The 24372-nt window shown below is 42.1% G+C and overlaps 1 protein-coding gene across 9 annotated transcripts; it reads left to right on the forward strand.

Moving 5' to 3' along the window:
- Positions 1–1207: 1207 nt before the first annotated feature.
- ASNSD1 (asparagine synthetase domain containing 1) lies at positions 1208–18982 on the forward strand. Of its 9 annotated transcripts, XM_073306166.1 has the most exons (8): positions 1208–1471; positions 3676–3729; positions 7180–7255; positions 9788–9887; positions 12785–14332; positions 15614–15795; positions 16770–16901; positions 18614–18982. In XM_073306166.1, exons 5-8 carry the CDS (start codon positions 12878–12880, stop codon positions 18867–18869), a joined length of 2025 nt encoding a protein of 674 aa, XP_073162267.1. In that variant the 5' UTR covers positions 1208–1471; positions 3676–3729; positions 7180–7255; positions 9788–9887; positions 12785–12877; the 3' UTR covers positions 18870–18982. The 9 variants fall into 9 exon arrangements, with proteins under 9 accessions (XP_073162267.1, XP_073162266.1, XP_073162268.1 ...); XM_073306165.1 differs by lacking the exon at positions 9788–9887; XM_073306167.1 differs by lacking the exon at positions 9788–9887 and having other exon boundaries at positions 1208–1349.
- The last annotated feature ends 5390 nt before the right edge of the window (positions 18983–24372 follow it).

A 24372-nucleotide genomic window follows, 5' to 3' on the forward strand; every position in this document is an offset into this window, starting at 1 on the left:
TTAGGTGGACACCAGGGATTTATTCAAAATGTCAAAACCATGTCTGCAAAGGCTTAACCATGTGTGCAAGTAAGGATATTACTACCCTGCAATCAGGGGAGTGATTGCAGTTTGTGTAGACACACACTGCAAGTCAGTGAAGATGTGGCAGCATGGACTTCAGTTTGGTTGTACAAGCCCACCTGAAACCACTGTGTAATTCAGCCCATGCTGAAATCTGTGCTGCTTAGCCTTCATTAGGTACTCATAATACTTAAATTAAAGCTAGATCAGATATGTCTGCACATGCTGCAGTTACACCTCTGATTGTGGTATAGACATATCCTAGGCTCTAGGACAGGGGTGGGCAAACTACGGCCCAGGGGCCACATCCGGCCCTTCAGACATTTTAATCCAGCTCTTTAGTTCTCTCCTGGGAGCAGCGTCCGAGGCTTGCGCGGCTCCCGAAAGCAGCGGCATGTCCGCCTTTCAGCTCCTATGCGTTGGGGCAGCCAGGGGGCTCTGCATGCTGCCCCCTCCCCAAGTGCCACCTGCACAGCTCACAGAAACGCTGGCCAATGGGAGCTGCAAGGGCGGCGCCTGTGGACAGGACAGTGTGCAGAGCTGCCTGGCTGCACTGCCGTGTAAGAGCTGGAGAGGGGACATGTTGCTGTTTCCAGGAGCTGCTTGAGGTAAGCGCCACCCGGACCCCTGCTGCCCTATGAGCTTCTTGGTCCAAGCCCAGAGCACTGTCCACCCCCAACCCCACCCCAGAGCCCACACCCCCCGCTGGAGTCCTCCCCCCGCACTCCCTGCCCCAGTCCAGAACCCTTTGCCACGCCCTGAACTCCTCATTTCTGCCTGCACCCCAGAGCCCTGCATGCCAACCCCCAAGTCCGTGAGCATTCATGGCCCGCCATACAATTTCCATACTCAGCTGTGGCTCTTGGACCAAAAAGTTTGCCCATCCCTGCTTTAGGAGGCAGCTGTTTACAGCTCCCTAAGGGCAGCTTTTCCGATAAATCTGGATTCTCAAGGTGTGGGGTTCCCAAGCTTAACCGTATCGCAGCTCCCTTCCAGGGATTTTAAAACTTGATGGCGCTTCAAAACCAAGTACCATTTTTCAACCAACTCGAGACAATTCGCGCATGCTCAGTTACACCAAGAGCGGTGGCCAAACGTACAGAGGCGTGACTTGTTACTGAGCATGCCCGGAGAAGCTCGCGCATGCGCTGTCGCTCCACCGGCCCGGCTAGGTGGGCGCAGTTCGGGGCTTTGCGTGTAGTGCGACTGCGCAGTTCGGGGCGTTTGCAGGAAGTAGTCGGCCCCAACCGCACGTGGTGGGATTAGGGAAGCGCCAGCCAGTGTGTGTGAGTTTCCGCGCTTGTCACCCCTGGCAACGGGACGCGTAAGGACGGGAATGTCGGGCCGGGAGCCGCGGAGAGAGGAGGAGGGGGCGAAGCTGCCCCAGAAGGACGAGCTGACCCGAAAGGTGGGGGCGGGGCGCGAATCTCACTCCCGCACACGGCCCTCGCGAGACCGGAGGTTCCGGCCTCTGCAGAATAGATGCGGGTCCAGTTCCGGTTGGGGTCCGTGCGGGAGGAGGAGGGGGCCCCCTGCCGGCTGGGCGCAGCGCGGCCCAGTGGGGGCACCAGCCTGGTCTCCTCCTGCTTATTTGGCGTCATCACTACAAGAGCGTTCGCGGTGTGATGTCACGCTGCAAGGTCTAACGTCATAATGCCGCGACAGCGAATCAGGATGTTATATTGGCCCTGAACACACTTTCTGGGAAATCGTGTGGCGTTGAGCGCTTGCTGTGAAAATGGGGGTGCAGGGCGGCAGGAGTATAAGGGTGATGACTTTATTTTTACCCCCCAGAAAAAAATTAGAGATTCAGTACCATGAAAAAGCAGAGATTTTTGGCTTTTTTATTTTTCACAGTAGAGAAACTTCCACCATAATTTGGCCCTAATTAATGGCCATATTGGCAGTGGCAGGGCTAAATGGAGATATTGGTAGAACTACTTTGTCATGCCTAGTGTTGATCACTCCAAGCTTGAGATAAATGGTCAGGGAATTGTGGGTTATCTTATGCTACAGCTACTTATCCCATATATGCTCCATGGAGACATAAAATATTTTAGCCTCTGGAGTTGTCATTCTGGCATTCTTCACAAACACTAAATATTTACTGTCGAGACAGTAGTGTCATCAGTCTGTAAGTCTGGTAAATCCCAAGGAACCTCCTCCATTTTCCTTTTGTAAATGTGCTGCTTCTCCATGTCCTCGGTGGAGGATATTGGTGTAAAATGTGTGCTTTGGTTTGAGCGCCTGAGAGACTGGAATGGGATCAAAGGTGGATTTATGCCAACTTTGTGACTTCCAAATTCTGGAACCAGTTAAGGTACTGTTCAGTTCATGGCATAAATAGAGGAGATGCTGTGCTGTTCTAGTTTATGTCCAGTTGCCTGTGGCCCTAAGGGACATTCTTGCAGCTTGTAATAGCTGAAGTGTAGAGGTTCTTTGGTCTTTTTTCCAACAGTGACCCCTATATCGGGGAAAGAAGGTGTGGGCAGCTCTGCACTTCAAGGATTCCCCCTGCCCTTGAGATGTTCCCAGGAAATTGACAAAATTGGCTTCACAGTTCTTTGCATTGTTGTGTGCTTCAGGATTTTTCTAACTTCTTTGTCACCCTGAAGAGACCCATTTTTCCCCCCTGGAAAGAAGGAGATCCCACAAAACAGATTTTTCATATGCTGTTGTTCCATTAACCTCAGTGAAATTCTTCTGATTTATACCAGAATAATTCAGAATCTAGTTCCTAGCCTGTTGCTTACAAAACATACCATATTTGCTTACATAGTAACCCCATCTACAAGAGTAGTAGGTTTTATTAGGGTCTGGTGCAAAGCTCATTGAAAGCAATAGAAAGACTCACATTGATTTCAGTAGACTTTGGAATCAGGCCCTAGATGTGCAGTACTGATCACATGCAATTGTGGAGAAAAAGATGCAGATCGTATACAAATTACCTCCCTTCTAAAGCAGGTATTTGAAAATATGATTTACTCCCTCCTGGTTTGCTGGCTCAGACTTCTACAGATACCTAGTTTTCAGATCAAATTAATTTCAGAAAAATTTACTTCGGCTTCTATTAGTCATATGCCCCAGGATATCTTACTGGTTATGTTTATATTGGCTATGGAAACATCTTTCATGTGTCAGTTTACTTTCCATTCTTTACTCCATCACTTTTCTATCTGATTTCTCCTGGACCTTCAGAGTAAGGTAGATGCAAATGTTTGTCTATCTGAAAACATGGGTTGGAGTGTTAATAGTGGGTTTGTCCCTTCCAACCCTGATATTCTATGATTCTACCTGAAAGGGGGTTCCAAAGAGGATGGATCTAGACTCTTCTCAGTGGTAGCTGATGACAGAACAAGGAGTAATGGTCTCAAGTTGCAGTGGGGGAGGTTTAGGTTGGATATTAGGAAAAACTTTTTCACTAGGAGGGTGGTGAAACACTGGAATGAGTTACCTAGGGTGATGATTTAATTGGGGATTGGTCCTGCTTTGAGCAGGGGGTTGGACTAGATGACCTCCTGAGGTCCCTTCCAACCCTGATATTATATGATTCTATGGTTATAACATACTGATTTATTTGTTATAAATCTAGAGTTCTGTTATGTTTTTCAGATTAAAGAGCAGAAAGTTGTAGTTGATGAGCTTTCCAACTTGAAGAAGAACCGGGTGAGTGATTACAAAGTGGTTTTTAGCAATTCATTTTTTGCATTAGATAAATCGCCATTGTCCAGCTTGTCCTCGTCCGTCCCTTCACAAACGCAAGTCAATGCCACACCACTCTGTTCTATTACAAACATGTTCTTTCCATTTCTGGCCAAGAGTTTTGTTCTGGGATCAGCCTAACGCATTTCCGGTCTGCCCAGTGGTCGCTTGTGGTCTCTGGGGATCCAGTCACTGATTCGGGTTGTCCACATATTGTCTTACCTGCGGACTACATGACCCGTCCATCTCCACTTTGCGTTGTACATCGCCTGCACTACATCGGTCACCTCCGTATGCCTTCTGATCTCCTCATTTGGTAGATGATCACAGAGCGATATCTTGCAGATTCGCCTTTCCATTGCTCTCTGGGTGACAGTGAATTTTTCTTCCTCCACTTTCATTGTTGACCAGCTTTCCACTCCCTATATCATTGCTAACAGAGCAGTGGAGTTAAACAGTTCTTTCCTTTTCTTCATGGGCAGTTTATCATCCATTAGAGTTGTCTTTATTTTGTTGAAACTTTCCCGCCCCACCTTTTTCGTGCTACTGCATTCCCCTTTGAATGTTCAGCTGCTGACCTAGATAAATATATTTGTTGACCTCCTCAATTACTTTCCCTTTCACAGCGATGATTCCTGCTTCGAATGCTCATTCCGCATCCACTTAGTCTTTGACGTGTTCACTTCCAACCTGATAGAATGCGACAGTGTTTGCAGTTGCTGCAGTTTATTCTCTAGATAAAGGAAGGTGGGAAAGCATGAGAAAACAAATACAAACACTTCAAAATAGCTGATGCCCACTATGAGTGACATTTTTTAAGACAGCATTTAGTTGTTGTTATATTGATATTATTAACTTAGTTTACGCACCTTATCAAAGAAGATTTATTTTCCAGGAAGTGATCATATCCAGTTTTGTGGTAGTGATGGAGTGTAGCGCATCCTAGATCAAAGTAAAACACTTGTGTGCCCCTTCCAACACTTCTCAATGCTTCAAGCCAAAAAGAAGACAATTCCTACTGTACATTTTCTAAGTGGTGAGGGAATTACTCTCCATATTACATTCAGAACTAAGCTGTGCAGGAATTGTTTTTTATCAGGGGAAATACCAAATTTGGCATCAAACTCATAATATTTGTCACAGATTTTCTCAGATTTTGAAGGCAAAAGTTGTTTAAAGTTGCTTTAAAAAAATTCAAAGAAGACCTTCTCTGCTGTTGTCCTCCTCTATGAACCCCTTGAGTTTTATGACCATTATGCAAGAATTGGTAGGTGAAGGGCTGTAGATAGAAATGAGAAAACAGATGTTATGTGCACTGATAAGCAAATAAATACTTTCCTTTTCTCTAAGGATAACTTATATTGGCTAAAACTCCAAGATAAAGATGTATATCCTACATGGAAGGGGAAATATCTGCTTCCGGCTTTAATACCTAAGAAAAGCAAAACAGCTTTCAATGGCTACTTCAAAATGATTGTGTTCTGATATTTACCAGTTTTTCTGTATGGCTATCAGTCTGATTAATCAGTGTCTAAAGTTCGTAAAAGAAAAATTAATTCAGTTTATCTTTGGATCAGCACAATTTGTTTTGTCGTTAATCGTGTCCATGATGTGTGGGATTTTCAGAAGCCCTTACCATTGGCCTAGCTGCTTCCTTTGAAATAAGAGTGAGATTTACCATTCATTTTGAGGGGAGCAGAGTTAAGCCAATATTGAGCGTGTGTGAAAATCCTACCTTATATGCACAAGTTAAAACCCTTTTAAAAATAAAGATAGAGTTAACTATATACAAATGTCATCTACAAAACATACATAAATGACCACACTGTATTTTCAGAGAGATCTGATGCATTACCTACCAACTATTTAATTTCAACAGTGCACAGAAAAATTGACAATCAGTGTAAATGGACTTACATGTTCTTAAAAATAAATCATTCAAGGTGCAGGTAAATTATACAGAAACATGTAAACAATTCATGACAAAAGCAGAATTAGTTTGAGCCCTGGATAGCTCTGGACTGATAATGGGTCCTTGTCAAATAAGATCAATTTTTTTCTTGGTATGCTTATTAGTGGACATGTTCACATCAGAGTTGGCACCATTGGCTGACTCATTGGCAGTTTCAGCAGAGAGTATGGAAGAGATGGAGGATGGATACTGAGGCACATTGGAGGGGCAGTGTAAGAAAGCATGTACCTGCCACTTCTGGTACAAGTGTTCTGTGGATAGAGGACTTCAGTCTCCAGGACTCTCCATCTGAAGTTTCACAAACACACAAATTTCCCCCCCCCCTTTTTTTTTTTTTTGTGGTGTATATAGTATGCCAATTGAGACTGCTATTTCATGTTTTGGTTAACTGTTCGGTTCTGATAGGATTAAATGCACAGTAGGTATGATATGAAATCACAAGCTCGTGCCACAAGTTTTGTCCCCTAGCACCATGACTGAATAGTTCACTGTGGCTTTGTGTACTTTGTGAATGTCATGGATACAACTTGATAAAGAATTGTCTTTATGGTGTAGTAGAACCTCGTTTTTACAAACCACCAGTTACATGAACCATTTTTCTTGATGGGACAAAGGGTCACAACAAAAGAGATGTCAATGAAGAACGAATCATCATCCCTTTATATTCTGATGCCTTCAGTGTGTTGAAATTGCTTTACAGTTTGAAAGACAAGAAAATGATGCAGTTGCATCATCCTGCAACTCAGGCACTGTACCGACTAATTTTTTTATGTTCAATTTTATGAACTTTTCCACTTTCTGCACTCAGTCTCCAATTAGGTTGTAACACAGAGGCTCTACTGTATATACAATTTATGTTGGGCCAAATCCTGTAGTTTTTAATCCATCTATTCTAAACTCTCACTGAAGCTTTGAGTGAGTAGGGACTCCAGGACTCTGTCAGTATAGATGATAACCGCGTTCTGTTATACATTTTACAACTATTATATGTGTTGCAAAGAATTAACTTTTTAATATTTTTATCTTTTATCCTATATTATTTGTATCACGTACATGTACTTTTAGTACAATGCCTTTTAATGTAGTAAATTGATAGACACTTGCCTTTTAAAACAATGAGAATTTGTGTGTCCTTTTGGCGTCAGTACTTTCAGTAATGTCTTATCTAAATTGTTGATTAAAATGTCTAACTTGGCCTGATATTTGCCAATATCATGTTAGCCATTCATACACTTTAAGTATTCATAAATATGTTTACTTTCAATTTAGTTTATATTTGAAATGGTGGCACTTGACTCATCATATCTGAGGGAAGAAGAATATAAAATAGCAGTAGGTAACAATGCTGTGGATGATAAAACAGTTGTCATGATAACATGTTAGACTTCTGCTGTGGATTTGTTATTAACCCTAACCTATCCCAATTTCCTCTTATTTTTCAGAAAGTTTATAAACAGCAACCCAATAGCAACATATTCTTTCTTGTAGACAGAACAGAAATGTTATCTGAATGCAAAAGTAAGTTCTTAACACACATTGCCTACCAATATTTAAAGGTGGTATTTGTAACTGTGTAGGATTTCTCCTGCAGATCAAAATGAACAGCTTTATTCAAAGCTGTATGATTGCTGTGTTTAATTTGTCTGTATAGGACAGAAGACTAAAGTAATCACAATATTATGTATATGCGTGATAAAGTACTTAAACTGAAAAGCTTCCAGTCCTAAAAATGTAGGACGGGATGCCAGTAAAAATTATAGTAGACCTAGTGCCCAGTCCTCTGAATTGCTGAGCACCCTCAACTCCTTTCAGGAAGCAATCAGCATCTTGCAGCATTTGGTCCCATATAGGAAGAATAAACCTGTCTGAAAGTAACATGGGTTAAGGAAGAAAGAAAACTGAAGTTGAACTGAAAACCTTTGGGGGCTGGAGGAATGGACTTTGGGATTATGGAGGTGTGGAGGGTCGAGGATCTAGGATAGAAGCATCTGGAGATAAGGGAGAATGAGAGAGAGAGACTTGTTGGTTAAATAAAGACCAAGAAGCATCAAGTAGATGAGAAATCTAGGGTCAGGTGTGGAATGAATTCCAAGATGTAAATGAACTCAGTAATTTCTGGATGGAACAAATGGTGCTTGCTCTTTGTTTCTTAGAGTGTTTTTAGCCAGTTTACACTGAGAAGGCTTTAGTTAAGATAGTTTATGCAGTAAAGTGCAAATCTTATATTGACAGTAGCTAGGAGTTCACCAGCTTCTGATATTGGTAAAAGTCTTATATATAAAAATGCAGTACAATAATAATGACTTAGATTAGAGAGATAGATTGTAAACTCTTTGGGGCTGTCTTTTTGTTCTATACCTGTACAGTACCCAGCACAATAGGGTCCTGGTCCATGACTGAAGCTCTTAGTCTTAGGCACTACAATAATACAAATAATAATTTTGGTACTTGATAAGTCAGGAGTTATAGTTAATAGCCCAATCAATGCAAATTTAACGACATACAATTTTTAAAGTTCATGTATACAAAAATGTGCATTAACAATAAGAATATATATCTAAATTTGAATGTCTTTAAAGGGGAAAAAGCTGCAATGGGCTGATTTGTGCAATGGTACTGATGCATAACACTTTCATATTTTCTTGTTATATGTCTTTAAATTTTGTGTTGATTGGACTGTTGGCTATAATTACTGACTTATCAGGAACCATTATTATTACTATTTATTATTTGTATTATCGTAGTGCCTAAGACGCCCAATCACAGGACTGGAAGGAACCTCAAGAGGTCATCTAGTCCAGTCCCCTGCACTCATGGCATGACTCAGTATTATCTAGACCATCCCTGACAGGTGTTTGTCTAACCTGCTCTTAAAAATCTCCAAGGATGAAGATTCCACATCCTCCCTAGGGAATGTATTCCACCCTGACAGTTAGGAAATTTTTCCTAATGTCCAACCTAAACCATCCTTGCCCATTGCTTCTTGTCCTATCTTCAGAGGTTAAGAACAACAATTTTTCTCCCTTCTCCTTGTAACAACCTCTTATGTACTTGAAAACTGTTATCATGTCCCATCTCAGTCTTCTCTTTTCCAGACTAAATAAACCCAGTTTGTTCAATCTTCCCTCATAGGTCATGTTTTCTAGACCTTTAATAATTTTTCTTGCTTCTCCAATTTGTCCACATCTTTCCTGAAAGGTGGCGCCCAGAATTGGACACAATACTCCAATTGAGGCCTAATCAGCGCAGAGTAGAGAGGAAGAATTACTTCTTGTGTTTTGCTTACAACATTCCTACTAGTATATCCCAGAATGATGTTTCCTTCTTTTTTTGCAACAGTGTTACACTGTTGACTCATATTTAGCTTGTGGTCCACTATGATCCGCAGATCCCTTTCCACAGTAAGTATTCCTTCCTAGGCAGTCATTTCCCATTTTGTATGTGTGCAACTGATTGTTACTTCCTAAGTGGAGTATTTTGCATTTGTCCTTATTGGATTTCATCCTGTTCATTTTAGATCATTTCTCCAGTTTGTCCAGATCATTTTGAATTATAATCCTATCTTCCAAAGCATTTGCAACCCCTCCCAGCTTGGTATCGTCTGCAAACTTTATAAGTGTACTCTCTATGCTATTATCTAAATCACTGATGAAGATACTGAACAGAATTTGACCCAGAACTGATCCCTGTGGGACCCCACGCATTATGCTCTTCCAGCATGACTGTGAACCTCTGATAACGACTTAACAGAGAATGGTTTTTCAACCAGTTATGCACCCTTCTTATAGTAGCTCCATCTAGATTGCATTGCCCTAGGTTGTTTATAAGAAGGTCATGCGAGACAGTATCAAAAGCTTTATTAAAGTCAAGCTATATCACGTCTACTGCTTCCTCCCATACACAAGGCTTGTTTCCCTGTCAAAGAAAGGTATCAGGTTGGTTTGATACGATTTGTTCTTGACATATCCAAGCTGACTGTTACTTATCACCTTACTATTTTCCAGGCGTTTGCAAATTGATTGCTTTATTATTTTCTCCATCTCTTTCCAGGTACAGAAGTTAAGATAACTGGTCTGTAATTCCCCAGGTTGTGCTTATTTCCCTTTTCCAGTCTTCTGGAATCTCTCCCATCTTCCATGACTTTCCAAAGGTAATCGCTAATGGCTCAGATATCTCCTCAGTCAGTTACTTGAGTATTCTAGAATGCATTTCATCAGGCCCTGGTGACTTGAAGACATCTAACTTGTCTAAGTAATTTTTAACTTGTTCTTTCCCATTTTAGCCTCTGATCCTACCTCATCTTCACTGACATTCGCTATGTTAGATATCCAATCACCACCAACCTTCTTGGTGAACACCAAAACAAAGAAGTCATTAAGCATCTCTGCCATTTGCACATTTTCTGTTATTGTTTTTTCCCCCTCATTGAGTAATGGGCCTACCCTGTCCTTGATCTTCCTCTTGCTTCTAATGTATTTGTAGAACGTTGCCTGTTGCACTTTGTCTCTAGCTAGTTTGATCTTGTTTTGTATCTTGGCCTTTCTAATTTTGTCCCTACATACCTGTGTTATTTGTTTATATTCATCCTTTGTAATTTGACCTAGTTTCCACTTTCTGTAGTATTCTTTTTTGAGTTTCCGATCATTGAAGATCTCCTGGTTAAGCCAGCGTGGTCTCTTGCCATACTTCCTATCTTTCCTATGCAGTGGGGTAGTTTGCTCTTGTGCCTTTAATAATGTCTCTTGAAAAACTGCCAACTGTCTTCCATTGTTTTTACCCTTAGATTTGCTTCTACTGGGATCTTACCTACCAACTCCCTGAGTTTACTAAAGTCTGCCTTCTTGAAATCCATTGTCTTTATTTTGCTGTTCTCTCTCCTACCATTCCTTAAAATCATGAACTCTACCATTTCATGATCACTTTCACCCAAGCTGCCTTCCACTTTCAAAATCTCAACCAGTTCCTCCCTATTGGTTAAAATCAAATCTAGAACAGCCTCTCCCCAGTACTTTTCTCCACCTTCTGAAATAAAAAGTTGTCTCCAAGACATTGTCTACATTCCAAGAACTTGTTCGATAATCTGTGCCCTGCTGTGTTATTTTCCCAACAGATGTCTGGGTAGTTGAAGTCCCCTATTACCACCGAGTCCTGTGCTTGGGTGATTTTGTTAGTTGCTTAAAAAAAGTCTCATCTACCTCTTCTTCCTGGTTAGGTGGTCTGTAGTACACCCCTACCATGACATCACCCTTGTTTTTTACCCCTTTTATCCTTATCCAGAGACTTTCAGCAAGTCTGTCTCCTATTTCCATCTCAACCTTAGTCCAAGTGTATACATTTTTAATATATAAGGCACAGCTCCTCCCTTTTTTCTCTGCCTGTCCTTCCTGAGCAAACTGTATCCTTCGATACCAATATTCCAGTCATGCATATTATCCCACCAAGTCTCTGTGATACCAATTATGTCATAGTTGTGTTTATTTACTAGCATTTTGAGCTCTTCCTGTTTATTCGCCATACTTCTCGCATTGGTATACAGATCTAAGCTACTGATTTGATTTCCCCCACCGTCAGTTCTGTCTTGTCTCTCCCTTATCCCTGCTATAACAAGCCATGCTCCCCCCAAATCCCTTCTCTCCAGTCTCCATGTTTTTGACTTACCAGTGGGCTTTGGTCAACTGCCCCCTTCAAACCTAGTTTAAAGCCCTCCTCACTAGGTTAGCTAGTCTGTATCCAAATAGGCTCTTCCCCTTCCTCGATAGGTGGACCCCATCTCTGCTTAGCAGTCCTTCTTCCTAAAACTGCATCCCATGGTCAAGGAAGCCAAAGCCTTCCTGGTGACACCATCTTCGCAGCCAGGCATTCACCTCCAGGGTGCATCTGTCTCTGCCTGGGCCCCTATCCTTGACCAGAAGGATCGAAGGGAACACTGCTTGCGCTCCCAACTCCTTCACCCTTACTCCCAGAGCCCTGTAGTCACTTCTGATCTGCTGAGGGTCATACCTCGCAGTATCATTAGTGCCCACATGGATGAGTAGCATGGGGTAGTGGGGGAGCATGGGGATGATCCTCGACAATCTCTCCATAACATCTCGGATATGGGCCCCTGACAGGCAGCATACCTCCCAGATGCCATGTTAGGGTGACAGATGGGTGCCTCCAACCCCCTCAGAAAAGAGTCACCAACCACCACTACACTACATTTTCTCCTGGGAGTGGTGGCTGCGATCCTCCCAGCCTTGGGGGTACATGGCTTCTCCTCCTCCACCTTTGGGGGTGATTCCTCATCTCTTGTTGCCCAGGCAGCATAAAGGTTTTCAGTCACCATGGTGGGTGGGTTGGGAGTAGGGATGGAGCACTGCCTGCTGCCAGAATTAACCAGGAGCTAGTGTCCTCCCTGTGACAGAGCCATATCCTCCTCCCTCGGTGGTGTGACAGCAGTCTTCTGTAGCTGGATAGCTTCCTCAGTCTTGGATGTCTCCCTATGACTACTCCCAAGGAACTGGGCATGGATGTGCCTCAGCCTAGCCACCTCCTGTAGCTCTCCCACCTGCTTCCTGAGAGATTCCACCATCAGGCACCTTTCACACTGGATGGTCCCCCCCAGCCTGGCTTTCTGTGAGTGGGAAATGCAGGCCACAGTCTCTGCAGATCCACACCAGGATCTGCATAGAGGCATCCATGGTTAGGTTGTCTGCCTAGATACAGGCGCAGGTGGAGGAGACAGGAGCAACGTTGGCACTGGCGATGCGGCCCTTCCTAACCATAGCGATTTTATTTAGTCTCCCTCCCACAAACCCCATCTCAAACTCCCCTGTTTGCGGTCCCCTGTTCGTTAGCTCCCCTTGCTCGCTTAGCCTCTGGCTTTTAAGGCCTTCATGGACCAGGATCCTATTGTGCTAGGCACAGTACAAATATAGAACAGAAAGACAGTCCCTGCCCTAAAGAGCTTGCTGTTTATCCCTCTAATTCATTATTATTCTACCACATTTATCGAATTTATTAAAAGAATTTTAAGTGATTATTTATTTCCTCTTTTCTTTTATGCAGACACATTAGATGACCTGAAGAGGGCACATCAGGAGATAGAAAATTCAGAGAAGACCAAAATCAGAAAATAGACCTTTTAAATTCTATATAGCAATGTGTGGTATTTGTTGTGTTGTCAGTTTGTTTGTTCAGCACACTATTGGTGGCTTCTTCAAAGATGGTCTGCTGTGCAACCTAAGAAGAAGAGGACCTAACAGCAGCCAGCATCTGATAAAGACTGTGTCTGATCTCTCCTACCAGTGTTTGTTTTCTGGCCATATACTTCACCTGAGGGGACTGATGACTCCCCAGCCTCTGACAGACATTGATAACAATGTGTTTCTTTGGAATGGAGAAGTCTTCAATGGAATTCACGTAGGGACAGCAGAGAATGACACTGAAGTTATGTTTCATCATCTTTCATCATGTAGTAGTGAATCTGATATTTTGTCACTCTTCTCATCTGTTCAGGGTCCGTGGTCTTTTATTTATTATCAAGCATCGAGACACTACTTGTGGTTTGGAAGGGATTATTTTGGTCGTCGTAGTTTGTTGTGGCAGTTTAATAAAGAGCTAGACAGGGCTCTCTGTTTGTCGTCTGTAAGTGCTCTTTCTGAATCTGATAACCAATGGCAGGAAGTTCCAGCATCTGGAATTTACAAAATTGATCTTAAGGCATGTGCTATATCTGAGTCTTTGGTTTTAACATTCTATCCCTGGAAATACCATTCCAGAGAAAATGCAATAGAAGAAACATTCCTCAGTGGCTTGGATCAGATTTCAAAAGATTTACCTGCCTATGTGTCTCTTACGATGAGTGAGTTAAAACTTTCTCTAATAACACCAGTTGTTCCTTTGAATAGGACAGTTCCTGAAACTTCAGTTGACTCTCATTGCCGTAATATTACTAATAGTACAGTTACTGTAGAAGATCTTCATCGATTTCTTGCAGAAGAGCACAAGAAGAAATTGGTCCAACAGCTTATTGATGTTTTAAGTGAAGCAGTAAAGAGACGTGTTTTATATCTGTTTAGAGATACAGGTCAGCTAACAGGAGAAATTCCGAGTATGCCTACCAAGAAAGCACATGTTGCAATATTGTTTTCTGGTGGTATTGATTCTATGCTTATTGCAACCCTAGCTGATCGACATATTCCTTCAGAGGAACCAATTGATCTTCTTAACGTAGCCTTCATGATTAAAGAACAGACAATACAAAGCAAGCAGAAAAAACAACATGAATTGCATTCTTGTCAGGAATGCTGTAAAAAACTTGATACTACAATTGTTGATAACTTTTCTTGCTTCAATGTGCCTGACCGAATCACTGGCAGAGCAGGACTGGAAGAACTAGAGACTATTAATCCTTCAAGAACTTGGAATTTTGTGGAAATTAATGTTACACTTGAGGAACTGAAAAGAATGAGACAACAGCGCATACGCCACTTAGTTTATCCATTGGATACCGTTCTGGATGACAGCATTGGTTGTGCAGTTTGGTTTGCTTCCAGGGGAGAAGGTTTTATTACTACCCAGGGAGATGTAAAACCATATAAAAGTTCTGCAAAGGTATAAGATCTTCTTTGTTTTATAGTTGGTCAATAAAAATAAGTGGTAGTTTAGCTTCAGTAGTCAGTAAAAAATAAATATCCAAGCTCGCTGCAATACAAGTAGCAAGCATAAGTAAATTTTGCAGTTGTAATAAGTGTGTAACTGTCTGCAGTTCCAAAAATGCAGGACTCCTGCATTCAATTCCTTGGCATGGAATTATTCTATTCTGTAAGCTTGAGTATACAGCAGTAGAACTGGGAAAGGCAATAGTCTTCAGCCTGGAATATTCAGTTTTTGAATTGATGTAGTAGAGAAGAATTGTACCATCAGATCTAGTCTAAACAGATCTGAAATATTTAAATCTGCAGAAAATTTAGTTAATCAGCATTGTTTTGTGCTGGTATCCCACATCCAGTAATTCCCACAATATCAATATTTGGGTTGGTATGTGACAAAACAAAATGCTATTATTATTGAGGGGTGAGGATTGTTTTTTGAAGGCTTCTGACATATTTTAAACAGTCATTTAAAGAGCAACTTTTCCTCTGTTTCCACCTGATATTTTTCTTGCCGTTTTGAAGGGGGCAACTTCTTGTAGTAATTTGATAGCTACTTCAAGAATTCTCTTTTTCCTCCCACTTGTCTTTGGTAGTGAGCATGGAGAAAGGATGAATGTTTTTTAAAATGATGCTGCATATTTGGAGTTCACTTCTGCATCTGCTTTGAGGTTTATACTATTTGCTGCCAGTTAATGGGGATGTTTAAAATGGTTGGAGTCAAATAATAGAGGATTTAGTGCACAGTTGAATGGATTTTGCTTTATTTTCAGATTGTGCTACAACCTATAATGGCTTATGCATCAGAGTGGGTCACCTAAAGATGTGAATACTGGTTTTATTTTAGTTGTCTTTCAGGTGACGTGATTTACTTAGCAGTTTATCTCAATTCTTCAAAAAGTTCAAATTATTTTTTCCCCCAAATAGACTGAAATGGTTTATTGTAAAAGACCAGGTTTTTTGTTTTTCTTTAATGAGTTAAAGCGTGAGTGTATACTGTTCAGGTCTGATCCTGCTCCAATTTAAATCAGGGTTCCCAGTGACTTCAGTGGGAACAAGATCAGGATCTATAAAAATGAATAAATGCAGGCTTATTTTATTATGTTAATCTAAATGTGTTTGAATATATTTATTGGGTTTATTTTCAGATTTTTATAGTTGAATATTTGGGGAATCTATAACGTTTTCCCCCTTTACAGTTCCTAGATAAATAATAAAATACCATTTTTATACTCTTCTGTAGGTTGTGCTTACAGGAATTGGAGCAGATGAGCAGCTTGCAGGATATTCCCGACATCGTGTTTGCTTCAAAAAATACGGTTTAGAGGGTTTGAATAAGGAACTAGGAATGGAGCTGGCTCGCATTTCTTCTAGAAATCTTGGCCGGGATGACAGGATTATTGGAGATCATGGAAAAGAAGCAAGGTAGCACTGTTTTAACATGCAGCAAACAGTTTCAACTCAGAACTCCATTTCTAGCACTGCAGTGGAATTTTAAATCAAAATTGTCTTTTCTTAATTTTTAAAAATTCCATGAGGACATTTGTTTAGGGTGTGGGTGTGTGTACACAGACATTGGGCCTGTACTAATTTAAAGTGCTTAGAGTACCCCTTAAGAAGACATAGCAACTTGAAAATCACACTTCCACCTGAAAATTTTACTTCCAGTCTCATGTTAGTATGATGACGTTACCCTCACAAGCACTCATTTGAGGTGCCCTCACCTGCACACTGTGATGGTTCTTGGGGTACCCAGGACTTTGAGCCACCTTGTTACCTCTTTGCCTCCAGCAAGAGAGAGACTTGCTGTTGCTTAACCCTTTGCAGTGTTATCAGCTCCCTGACACCTCCAGTCTGTTAGCCACCAAAACAATCTCCTCCGGACAATGCTAGCCCGGCCCCTCCCTTTGCTTTAAGAATAGGTCCACTCCGGTCCCCAAACCGTTCTGAAGATTTTCCCTTTGATATCTTGCCCCTCTCACTGGCTACTCACAGAAATATCATGTTTGCTATCCCCCAGGGGACAGTGTATATATGAGGTTGTGTGATTCAACTGAGGATCAGCTCATATATATCATCACAGCACTGCAATATTATAGTGAAAACTTAAATTTATTATCAAAGGCTAAAATGTAAGAGACAGTGAGTAAGGGTAGTCCAGTCAGCAAGGTAACATTAAACTCGGTACACACTTTCTAGAGACTAAACTTAACTTTAACAGTCTAACCATCTGTCTAAAAGCAGTCTTATCTCTCCTAAATGTCCTTTACAGTGCTGCCAAGCAGGGCCGTTTTGGATCCCATTTTCATGAATGTGCCCAATTATTCCCTCACATGCAGGATAAAGTGGTGTCTTTTTGCCTTCTCCTTGTATCAGCAAAATTAATTGTTGGCTTCCAGAGTCAGGATGACCCCTACCTTCTCCCTACCCCGAGTTTTATTGCTTGGTGTGCTGACTTCATGTTGCTTTCATATTCTTCTGTTGACTTCAAATGCAAAACGGGCTTTCGTTGTGTTGACTTACAAAGGCAGGTGGGTGACTAAACATCCTTTGTCTAGTAGAAACCTGTTTATCAACACTGCCTTGATTCAGACATTTTTGGAATGTATTTTCAGTGAGTGAATGAGAGAGAGAGAGAGCGCGCGCGTGTGTGTACCCATTTCACAACTATATTAATGACCAGTGTGATCCTGGCGTTCATTTAAGATCCTACATTACATCATTTATGGATAAATATGATGAATGTGGTGTGATAGGTATAGTGAGTTTGTGTGGCCTGTTGGGAGTTACTGTTACAGACAGGAGTTTTTATGGTCACACACTCTTTTCTCCAGGTTTAGCATAACAGAAACAGCAGCAGCAAAGTTTAAACTGAAGAGGCAGCAGATAGATATGTCCACAAGGAGGAAGGAGAGGCCTGAGCATTTTTGGTAGTGTTCTTGGCCCAAAAGACTTCTAAACCTCAGGAAGGGAGCAAAAAAATTTTTTAATCCATACATGCTGTTAGGTGTTCTTATAGAAACCTTATATTTCTTATATTTAGTTGATTTTGTCACTTTATAGGGGAACAGCCATTGTTCTGCATAAAGCCTATGTAAGCTGGCTTTGTATGGGGAACTACATATGGGGACTTTAGAGAATGCAATCCATACACTTCACCCACCACCTAGGCTGTGGGATTGCAATACATGCAGTTCCTTGCAGCCATTATTCCTGACTATGGAACAGCAGCTGCTGCCCTTCCACACCCCTCGACTAGAGTTCCTAACCATTAGATTGGTATAGCCTAGATCCAGTAGCCCCAATTTAATTTACCCAGAAACAAAACATCTCCTTTCATGCCTGTTTGTCCCACCTCATGATCCCACCATTGGAGTTAAGTGATAGTGTGGAGGTTTTTGCATATTAACTCTGCACTGGGAAGAATTTCTTTCGGTATAGTAAACTGAAAAATGGATCTTAGGGCACCAATCGTGATTTTGTGACTAGCAGAAAATGTGTAATATCTTGGGGTGGGGGGGAGTTACCTACAGAGTTATAAATCTATGATACATGTGAAAGGACCTTTAAGAAGGAAGTGCCCTTTTAGCAAGGTAAAAGCTGACAGCAGGCATTAACGATCTAAATTTTTGTGACTTGTTTTTCCCTTTAGAATGGTGTAACAGAATTTTCAGTGTAAATGTGTTTTGTCTGAGAGGTTAAAATTAGACACAGCACCAGAGTGTAGCTGTATACTAAGGTTAGGTTTTACAGTAGTTCAACATTTAAAGATCCTCTGATCTTGAAAAACATTCTATTTTATAAACAGTTCTGCACCGACATAATTTATGTTTTCTCTCTTTCAAGTATCTTTATTGGTGGTGACTAAGGGAGCTATGCACAAAAACAGAATTTCTGTCATTTGCTCCTATTTAAGTACAAATTATTTTTTTGGGGCAAGACTTTTAAAACTTCCAATCAGATAAGTTTAAATGAAGTTTCTTATGGACGTTTATTGCTGTTTCAGTCTTTCATTTCCTCAAGACTCCACAACACTTCTGTGTTTCTCACAACATGTTAGCATCAAGATTTATGTTGCATCTCCTTCTAGGAATGGATATTGACTTGAAAGTCCAAATTTTCTACAGATCAGAATAGTGTGAATTGAGTATTCTAAGGGCAGTTATCTCGTACACTACACATTTGTTTATGAGTTTAAACCCTGTCAAGATAACAGTTTTTCATAATATTATTTTCTGTTTAGATTTCCTTTCCTTGATGAAGATGTTGTTTCGTTTCTTAACTCTCTACCTGTTTCGGAAAAAGCAGACTTGACTCTGCCTCGAGGAATTGGTGAGAAATTACTTTTGCGCCTTGCAGCTAAGGAGCTTGGCCTCACAGCCTCTACTATTCTGCCAAAGAGGGCCATGCAGTTTGGATCCCGGATTGCAAAAATGGAAAACAGCAACGAAAAGGCATCTGATAAATGCAGCAGACTTCAGTCAGTTTCAGTAGACTAACTTGTGATGCTGCAATTGAAGGTTTGTTCATGGCACATCTTACGAGAAACTTATGGTTTAAAATTTTGTATATTATTATGTGGATATTCAATAAAATCCTCAACATTTTAGAATTGTGTTTTATCTACTGGTTTTAATCAGTTTATCTGTAATTACACCTTGTATTTGGCCTAATGAAGAACTACTGTATTATTCAGTCTGGTCTACCAGAGCACAACTGCCGTGGGTGGAAGCAGAGGCAGGGGCTCCACAGAAAAACAACAGATTCAGGCTGTATTTTTTTTTTTTTTAACTAATTTTCACAGGGCTCGAGGGAAATACTTTTGAATCCACCCCACTTGACAACAGTATGAAGCTAGTATATAACATTAACTCAACAAAAAATGCCATCTCTCAGGGTTATCATGTGCATTTACTTACAGTTGAAGAAGGAAAACCTACTGTACATCACATACATTCTACCCTTTTACCAATATTGCATTGTACATTTGAAATGTACTCTACATTTAACATTTTAATTGTGTTAGTATTATATATTTTAAAAATGAAACTCACTCTTATAAGAAATTCTTAGTTTAGGATTCTAAAATGTCCATGTCAGAACAGTGATTGTTAGAGAAAACTCAAGATTTAATACAAGTAATATAATTCTCATCTAGTTTATAAGATGTAGAGATCTGAAGGTTTCAGAGTAACAGCCGTGTTAGTCTGTATTCGCACAAAGAAAAGGAGTACTTGTGGCACCTTAGAGACTAACCAATTTATTTGAGCATAAGCTTTCGTGAGCTACAGCTCACTTCATCGGATGCATACTGTGGAAACTGCAGAAGACATTATATACACAGAGACCATGAAACAATACCTCCTCCCACCCCACTCTCCTGCTGGTAATAGCTTATCTAAAGTGATCACTCTCCTTACAATGTGTATGATAATCAAGTTGGGCCATTTCCAGCACAAATCCAAGTTTTCTCACCCTCCGCCCCCCCCTCCCCCCACAGACTCACTCTCCTGCTGGTAATAGCCCATCCAAAGTGACCACTCTCCCTACAATGTGCATGATAATCAAGGTGGGCCATTTCCAGCACAAATCCAGGTTTTCTCACCCCCCCCCCCTTTTTTTTTCCAAAAACCACACACACAAACTCTCTCCTGCTGGTAATAGCTCATCCAAAGTGACCACTCTCCCTACAATGTGTATGATAATCAAGGTGGGCCATTTTGGAAATAGCCCACCTTGATTATCATACACATTGTAAGGAGAGGTTTCAGAGTAACAGCCGTGTTAGTCTGTATTCGCAAAAAGAATCTGATGAAGTGAGCTGTAGCTTATGCTCTAATAAATTGGTTAGTCTCTAAGGTGCCACAAGTACTCCTTTTCTTATTGTAAGGAGAGTGGTCACTTTGGATGAGCTATTACCAGCAGGAGAGTGAGTTTGTGTGTGGGGGGGGAGGGTGAGAAAACCTGGATTTGTGCTGGAAATGGCCCAACTTGATTATCATACACATTGTAAGGAGAGTGATCACTTTAGATAAGCTATTACCAGCAGGAGAGTGGGGTGGGAGGAGGTATTGTTTCATTGTCTCTGTGTATATAGTGTCTTCTGCAGTTTCCACAGTATGCATCCAATGAAGTGAGCTGTAGCTCACAAAAGCTTATGCTCAAATAAATTGGTTAGTTTCTAAGGTGCCACAAGTACTCCTTTTCTTTTAGAGATCTGGAAGATACTCATAAAATGAATGTCTATATCACTATTGTTTAGCAGTGGTGTGATGGTAAGAAAGTAATATTAACAATGTATATAATACAAATCCTCATTGTTTCTTCCATTGTCACTTTTTTTTTTTTTTTTTCAGTGACAGCTATCCTGATTAGGATAGAATGTCAAGCAGAAATGAGAAAGTGACCATAGATACTTGTGGAAAGGGAAGCCCTGAAATTCAAAAAGGGAAGAGAGGGGTGACAATTTTTAAACCATGTGTTAAATGTGTCTCCCTGTCCCCTGAACTGTACATAAATTAATGACAGGTTTCAGAGTAGCAGCCGTGTTAGTCTGTATTCGCAAAAAGAAAAGGAGTACTTGTGGCACCTTCGAGACTAGCAAATTTATTTGAGCATAAGCTTTCATGGAAGTGAGCTGTAGTTCACGAAAGCTTATGCTCAAATAAATGTTAGTCTCAAAGGAGCCACAAGTACTCCTTTTCTTTTTGTACATAAATTAAGGCTGTGTGATAGAGTATATACCCCATCCTGGCTCTGAAAGATGCCAGTTACCATCTGGCTGCACCTGAAGGGTGGACCAGGCCTAATTAAAGGTGCAGCCCAGCTGGGGAAGGATGACTATAAAGAAATGAAACACAGTATGAGAAGGACTGTAGGGAAGGAACTGTGTATTTCCTCTCTGGGGAGTGGAAAGTGGGAGGCTTAAGGAAGACACCTAGGGGCAGTTTTGATTTTGGGATTGGGAAGTCTGGGAACAGGTGAGAGAGATCTAATAAATGGGCAGGATCAGGACTTCAAGGGAAAGAGTCTAGGGAAGTATTCAGTGGAGGAATAGAGCAAGGGAAATTTAGAGGCGTGAAAGGTTAAGATGGAAGAAGTTGGTTTAGGATTTTATTGGGGGATGAAGAGTCCTAGGAATCCCAGCCCTGAAAAAAGGCTGAAGTTAGAGGTTGTGGAGAGGCCTGCTGACAGGCTATAGTAGGAAGAAGTCCAGGGAGGCAGCAGCAAGGAGTCCGAAGAATGCTGGTTATAGGATCCTTGGACGGGAGCCCCATATAATGGGAGGGCTTTCGTTCCCCTCCTAGCCGCTGGGGAAGGGTGTGAATGAGACTCGCTGCTGCAGTGTAGGGGGTAAGATTTTAAAGTCCTGAGAAGAGTTGAAGGTAGAAGATCAGAATAAGGACAGGGCCCGTTATTGGTGGTCTCTGTCACCTTAGAATCAGTGGGATTAAAGATGAGGGGGCCAGAGATTTGAGTCCTGAGAGGATGCTCGCAGTGCTGGAGTAGCTGCGAGCCAAAAAGCAGTAGATGAGGAGAGCCTGCTGGGCGACGCCGAGCTACCAGGGCGGGCTTGTGGGCAGGGCTGTGGGAGCGCTAAGTGTAGTGACTCCAGTTTACGTGTCCTGCTACCGGTCTTATAGCGTTAACAGGATCCCTGCATTCAGTGAGTCACTGAGCCACAGTTATTCCTGCTGCCACTTGTTTAATTTCATCAGAGATTAATTGGGGTGATGTGTGATCAGGAATAAATTATTCCTAACGTTTCTGTTAGTCACAAGGCCAACGCCCCCCCCTCTGAGGGACGCTGGCGGAGGCAGTTCTCAGGGTACGGATTCAATCAGAAGCGGGCAGAAGGTGGTACCCCGATTTAGGAGCTTGCACTGGCAGCTTCCCGGGTGTCTGTGATGTCCCCGCCCCACTGCACGAAATGCACAAGCCTGCACTAGCCACAGCCCCCGCTGTAATAGGGAGCCCTGCGCTGGGCCTGGCGCGCAGCCCCGGCTCTCGCGCGCTCTCCCTCGCCGGAACGCGCGAGCTGCGCGCGGGCGCGGGCGCGGCCAGCCCGTCGTGCACGACGCCCCCTGCGGGGGTTGCCACGGCGAAGCGGCGGCGGCGTCCCGCGTTGCTAACGACCCCGCTAGGCCAGGCGCCGCGCGCTTCTCCCGGTTGGGCCGCGGAACCTCCTCCCTTCACACGCCCCCGCCGCGACCGGCCAGCGCGGAGCCCCACCTCCCGGGCGGCCCCCTATGCAAGGAGGGACTTGGCGGCTTCTCCCACCTCGCCGCTAGGCAGGTGAGCTGGAGAGCGCTGGCGGGAGCCGGCTGTGGGACCCCGGGAGCGCCGCTCTGTGCTGGGGACGGTGCTGTCTGTGTCCCTGGAGGCAGGGGTTGCCAACAGATACCTCATTAAGGCACCCAGATGCCTCCAAATTGGTTGCTCTTTTACCCAGTGCCTCACTGGCCTGTGGAACTCATTGCCACAGGATGATGGCGACCAAGAGTTTAACAGGATTCCAACAACAGTTCAGTGTTTGTGTGGATACCAGTGGCTGTAGTTATAATAGTGGACAGTACCAATAAACACATTTTAGAAGGTGTATAAATCTCCAAGCTTCCACACATTAGCCAATTTCTAACTGTTGAGGGTTAGAAGGAAATTTCCCTGGGAGCAGATTATCGCGTGATGTTTGCTCCAAAGTTTCTTGCACCTTCCTCTGAGGGAGGTGGTACTGGTCACAGCTGGAGACAGTATATTGGATTAGTGGTCTGATCCAGTGTGGCAAATCCTATGCTTTATGTTTTCTTTAATCTTTCTGTTACTGTATTTATTTTTAGAGGTTACTTGCAACAATAGTAAATTCAGAATCATAAATTGAAATGTGATTTTTTTCCCAAGAGCAGATTTTCTTTCGAAGTCATGCCCCCCCCCCCCGATTTTTAGAAGACTATTAAAGATAGTTTTGTCACTCCAAGGCCCTGCTAGAATTACACTGCTGTACCTATTTGGATCTAAGGTTTCAGAGTAACAGCTGTGTTAGTCTGTATTCGCAAAAAGAAAAGGAGTACTTGTGGCACCTTAGAGACTAACAAATGTATTTGAACATAAGCTTTCGTGAGCTACAGCTCACGATGAAGTGGGCTGTAGCTCACAAAAGCTTATGCTCAAATAAATTTGTTAGTCTCTACCGTGCCACAAGTACTCCTTTTCTAATTTTGATCTACATAATCTCTTATTTTTTCAGTAGGTGGTTCTAGAGCTTCTGCACTTCCAAAATTAACATTTCACCACTTGCTAGGTTTTCTGGGTGTAGGATTTCTCTTTTTGGATGCTCAAGTGACTGTCTATCTGTGATTCTGGGTTCTGTGTAAGACAGGACTTATGTCCTGAATATGCAGGGAGTTATGATTCCATAAACCGCTTGAGTGAGCAATACCCTACAGGAAGAAGGATTAGCATGTAGAAAGTGAGAGTTCAAAGGACAATGTGGGAATGAGTGGTTTCTTGTAGTATTCAAGCCCTGAGTAGGAAGAAGAGGAGAAATGATACATTTCTTTTACATCATGCAAACCTGGTGGTCCTGTTTATGAGATACATAATAATGTATGCCTTGGGTACTAAATGATATTTAGTGTTTGCACTGTATTAGAAAACACCGTGTGACGATTTGAGAATTTATTTGTAGGTGTCCCGTGCATTACAAGTAAAGACATAGTCCCTGCCCTATAGGGTAATCTGAAAGAAAGAAATTTAAAATGTTGACATTTAAATTATCATTACTAGACTTCAGCTTCAACAACCATTTCAGAGTGATGGGGCAGTCACACTCGCTCACAGCTATTGTTTCAGGCTTTCTGTAAGTAGCAATACATTGATTTGTACTTTTTCACAATTGAAGGTTGTTTTTCCAGCCATAAGGGTCGTAGTGTTTTTTTAAAATGACATCTTAGATTCTAAAGCACAAAATGCCTGGCTCCATGAATACATTTTTTTTTTTTAAGT

Source organism: Lepidochelys kempii, chromosome 11 (assembly GCF_965140285.1).
Source record: "Lepidochelys kempii isolate rLepKem1 chromosome 11, rLepKem1.hap1, whole genome shotgun sequence".
NCBI classification, from domain to species: Eukaryota; Metazoa; Chordata; order Testudines; family Cheloniidae; genus Lepidochelys; species Lepidochelys kempii.

Excerpts from the sequence above, each read along its gene's own strand:
- ASNSD1 (XM_073306166.1), top strand. The coding sequence starts at position 12,878 with ATGTGTGGTATTTGTTGTGTTGTCAGTTTGTTTGTTCAGCACACTATT. Across the intron at positions 14,333-15,613 it reads CATATAAAAGTTCTGCAAAG|GTTGTGCTTACAGGAATTGG; the intron begins GTATAAGATCTT and ends ACTCTTCTGTAG. Across the intron at positions 15,796-16,769 it reads GATCATGGAAAAGAAGCAAG|AGTCAGGATGACCCCTACCT; the intron begins GTAGCACTGTTT and ends GTTGGCTTCCAG.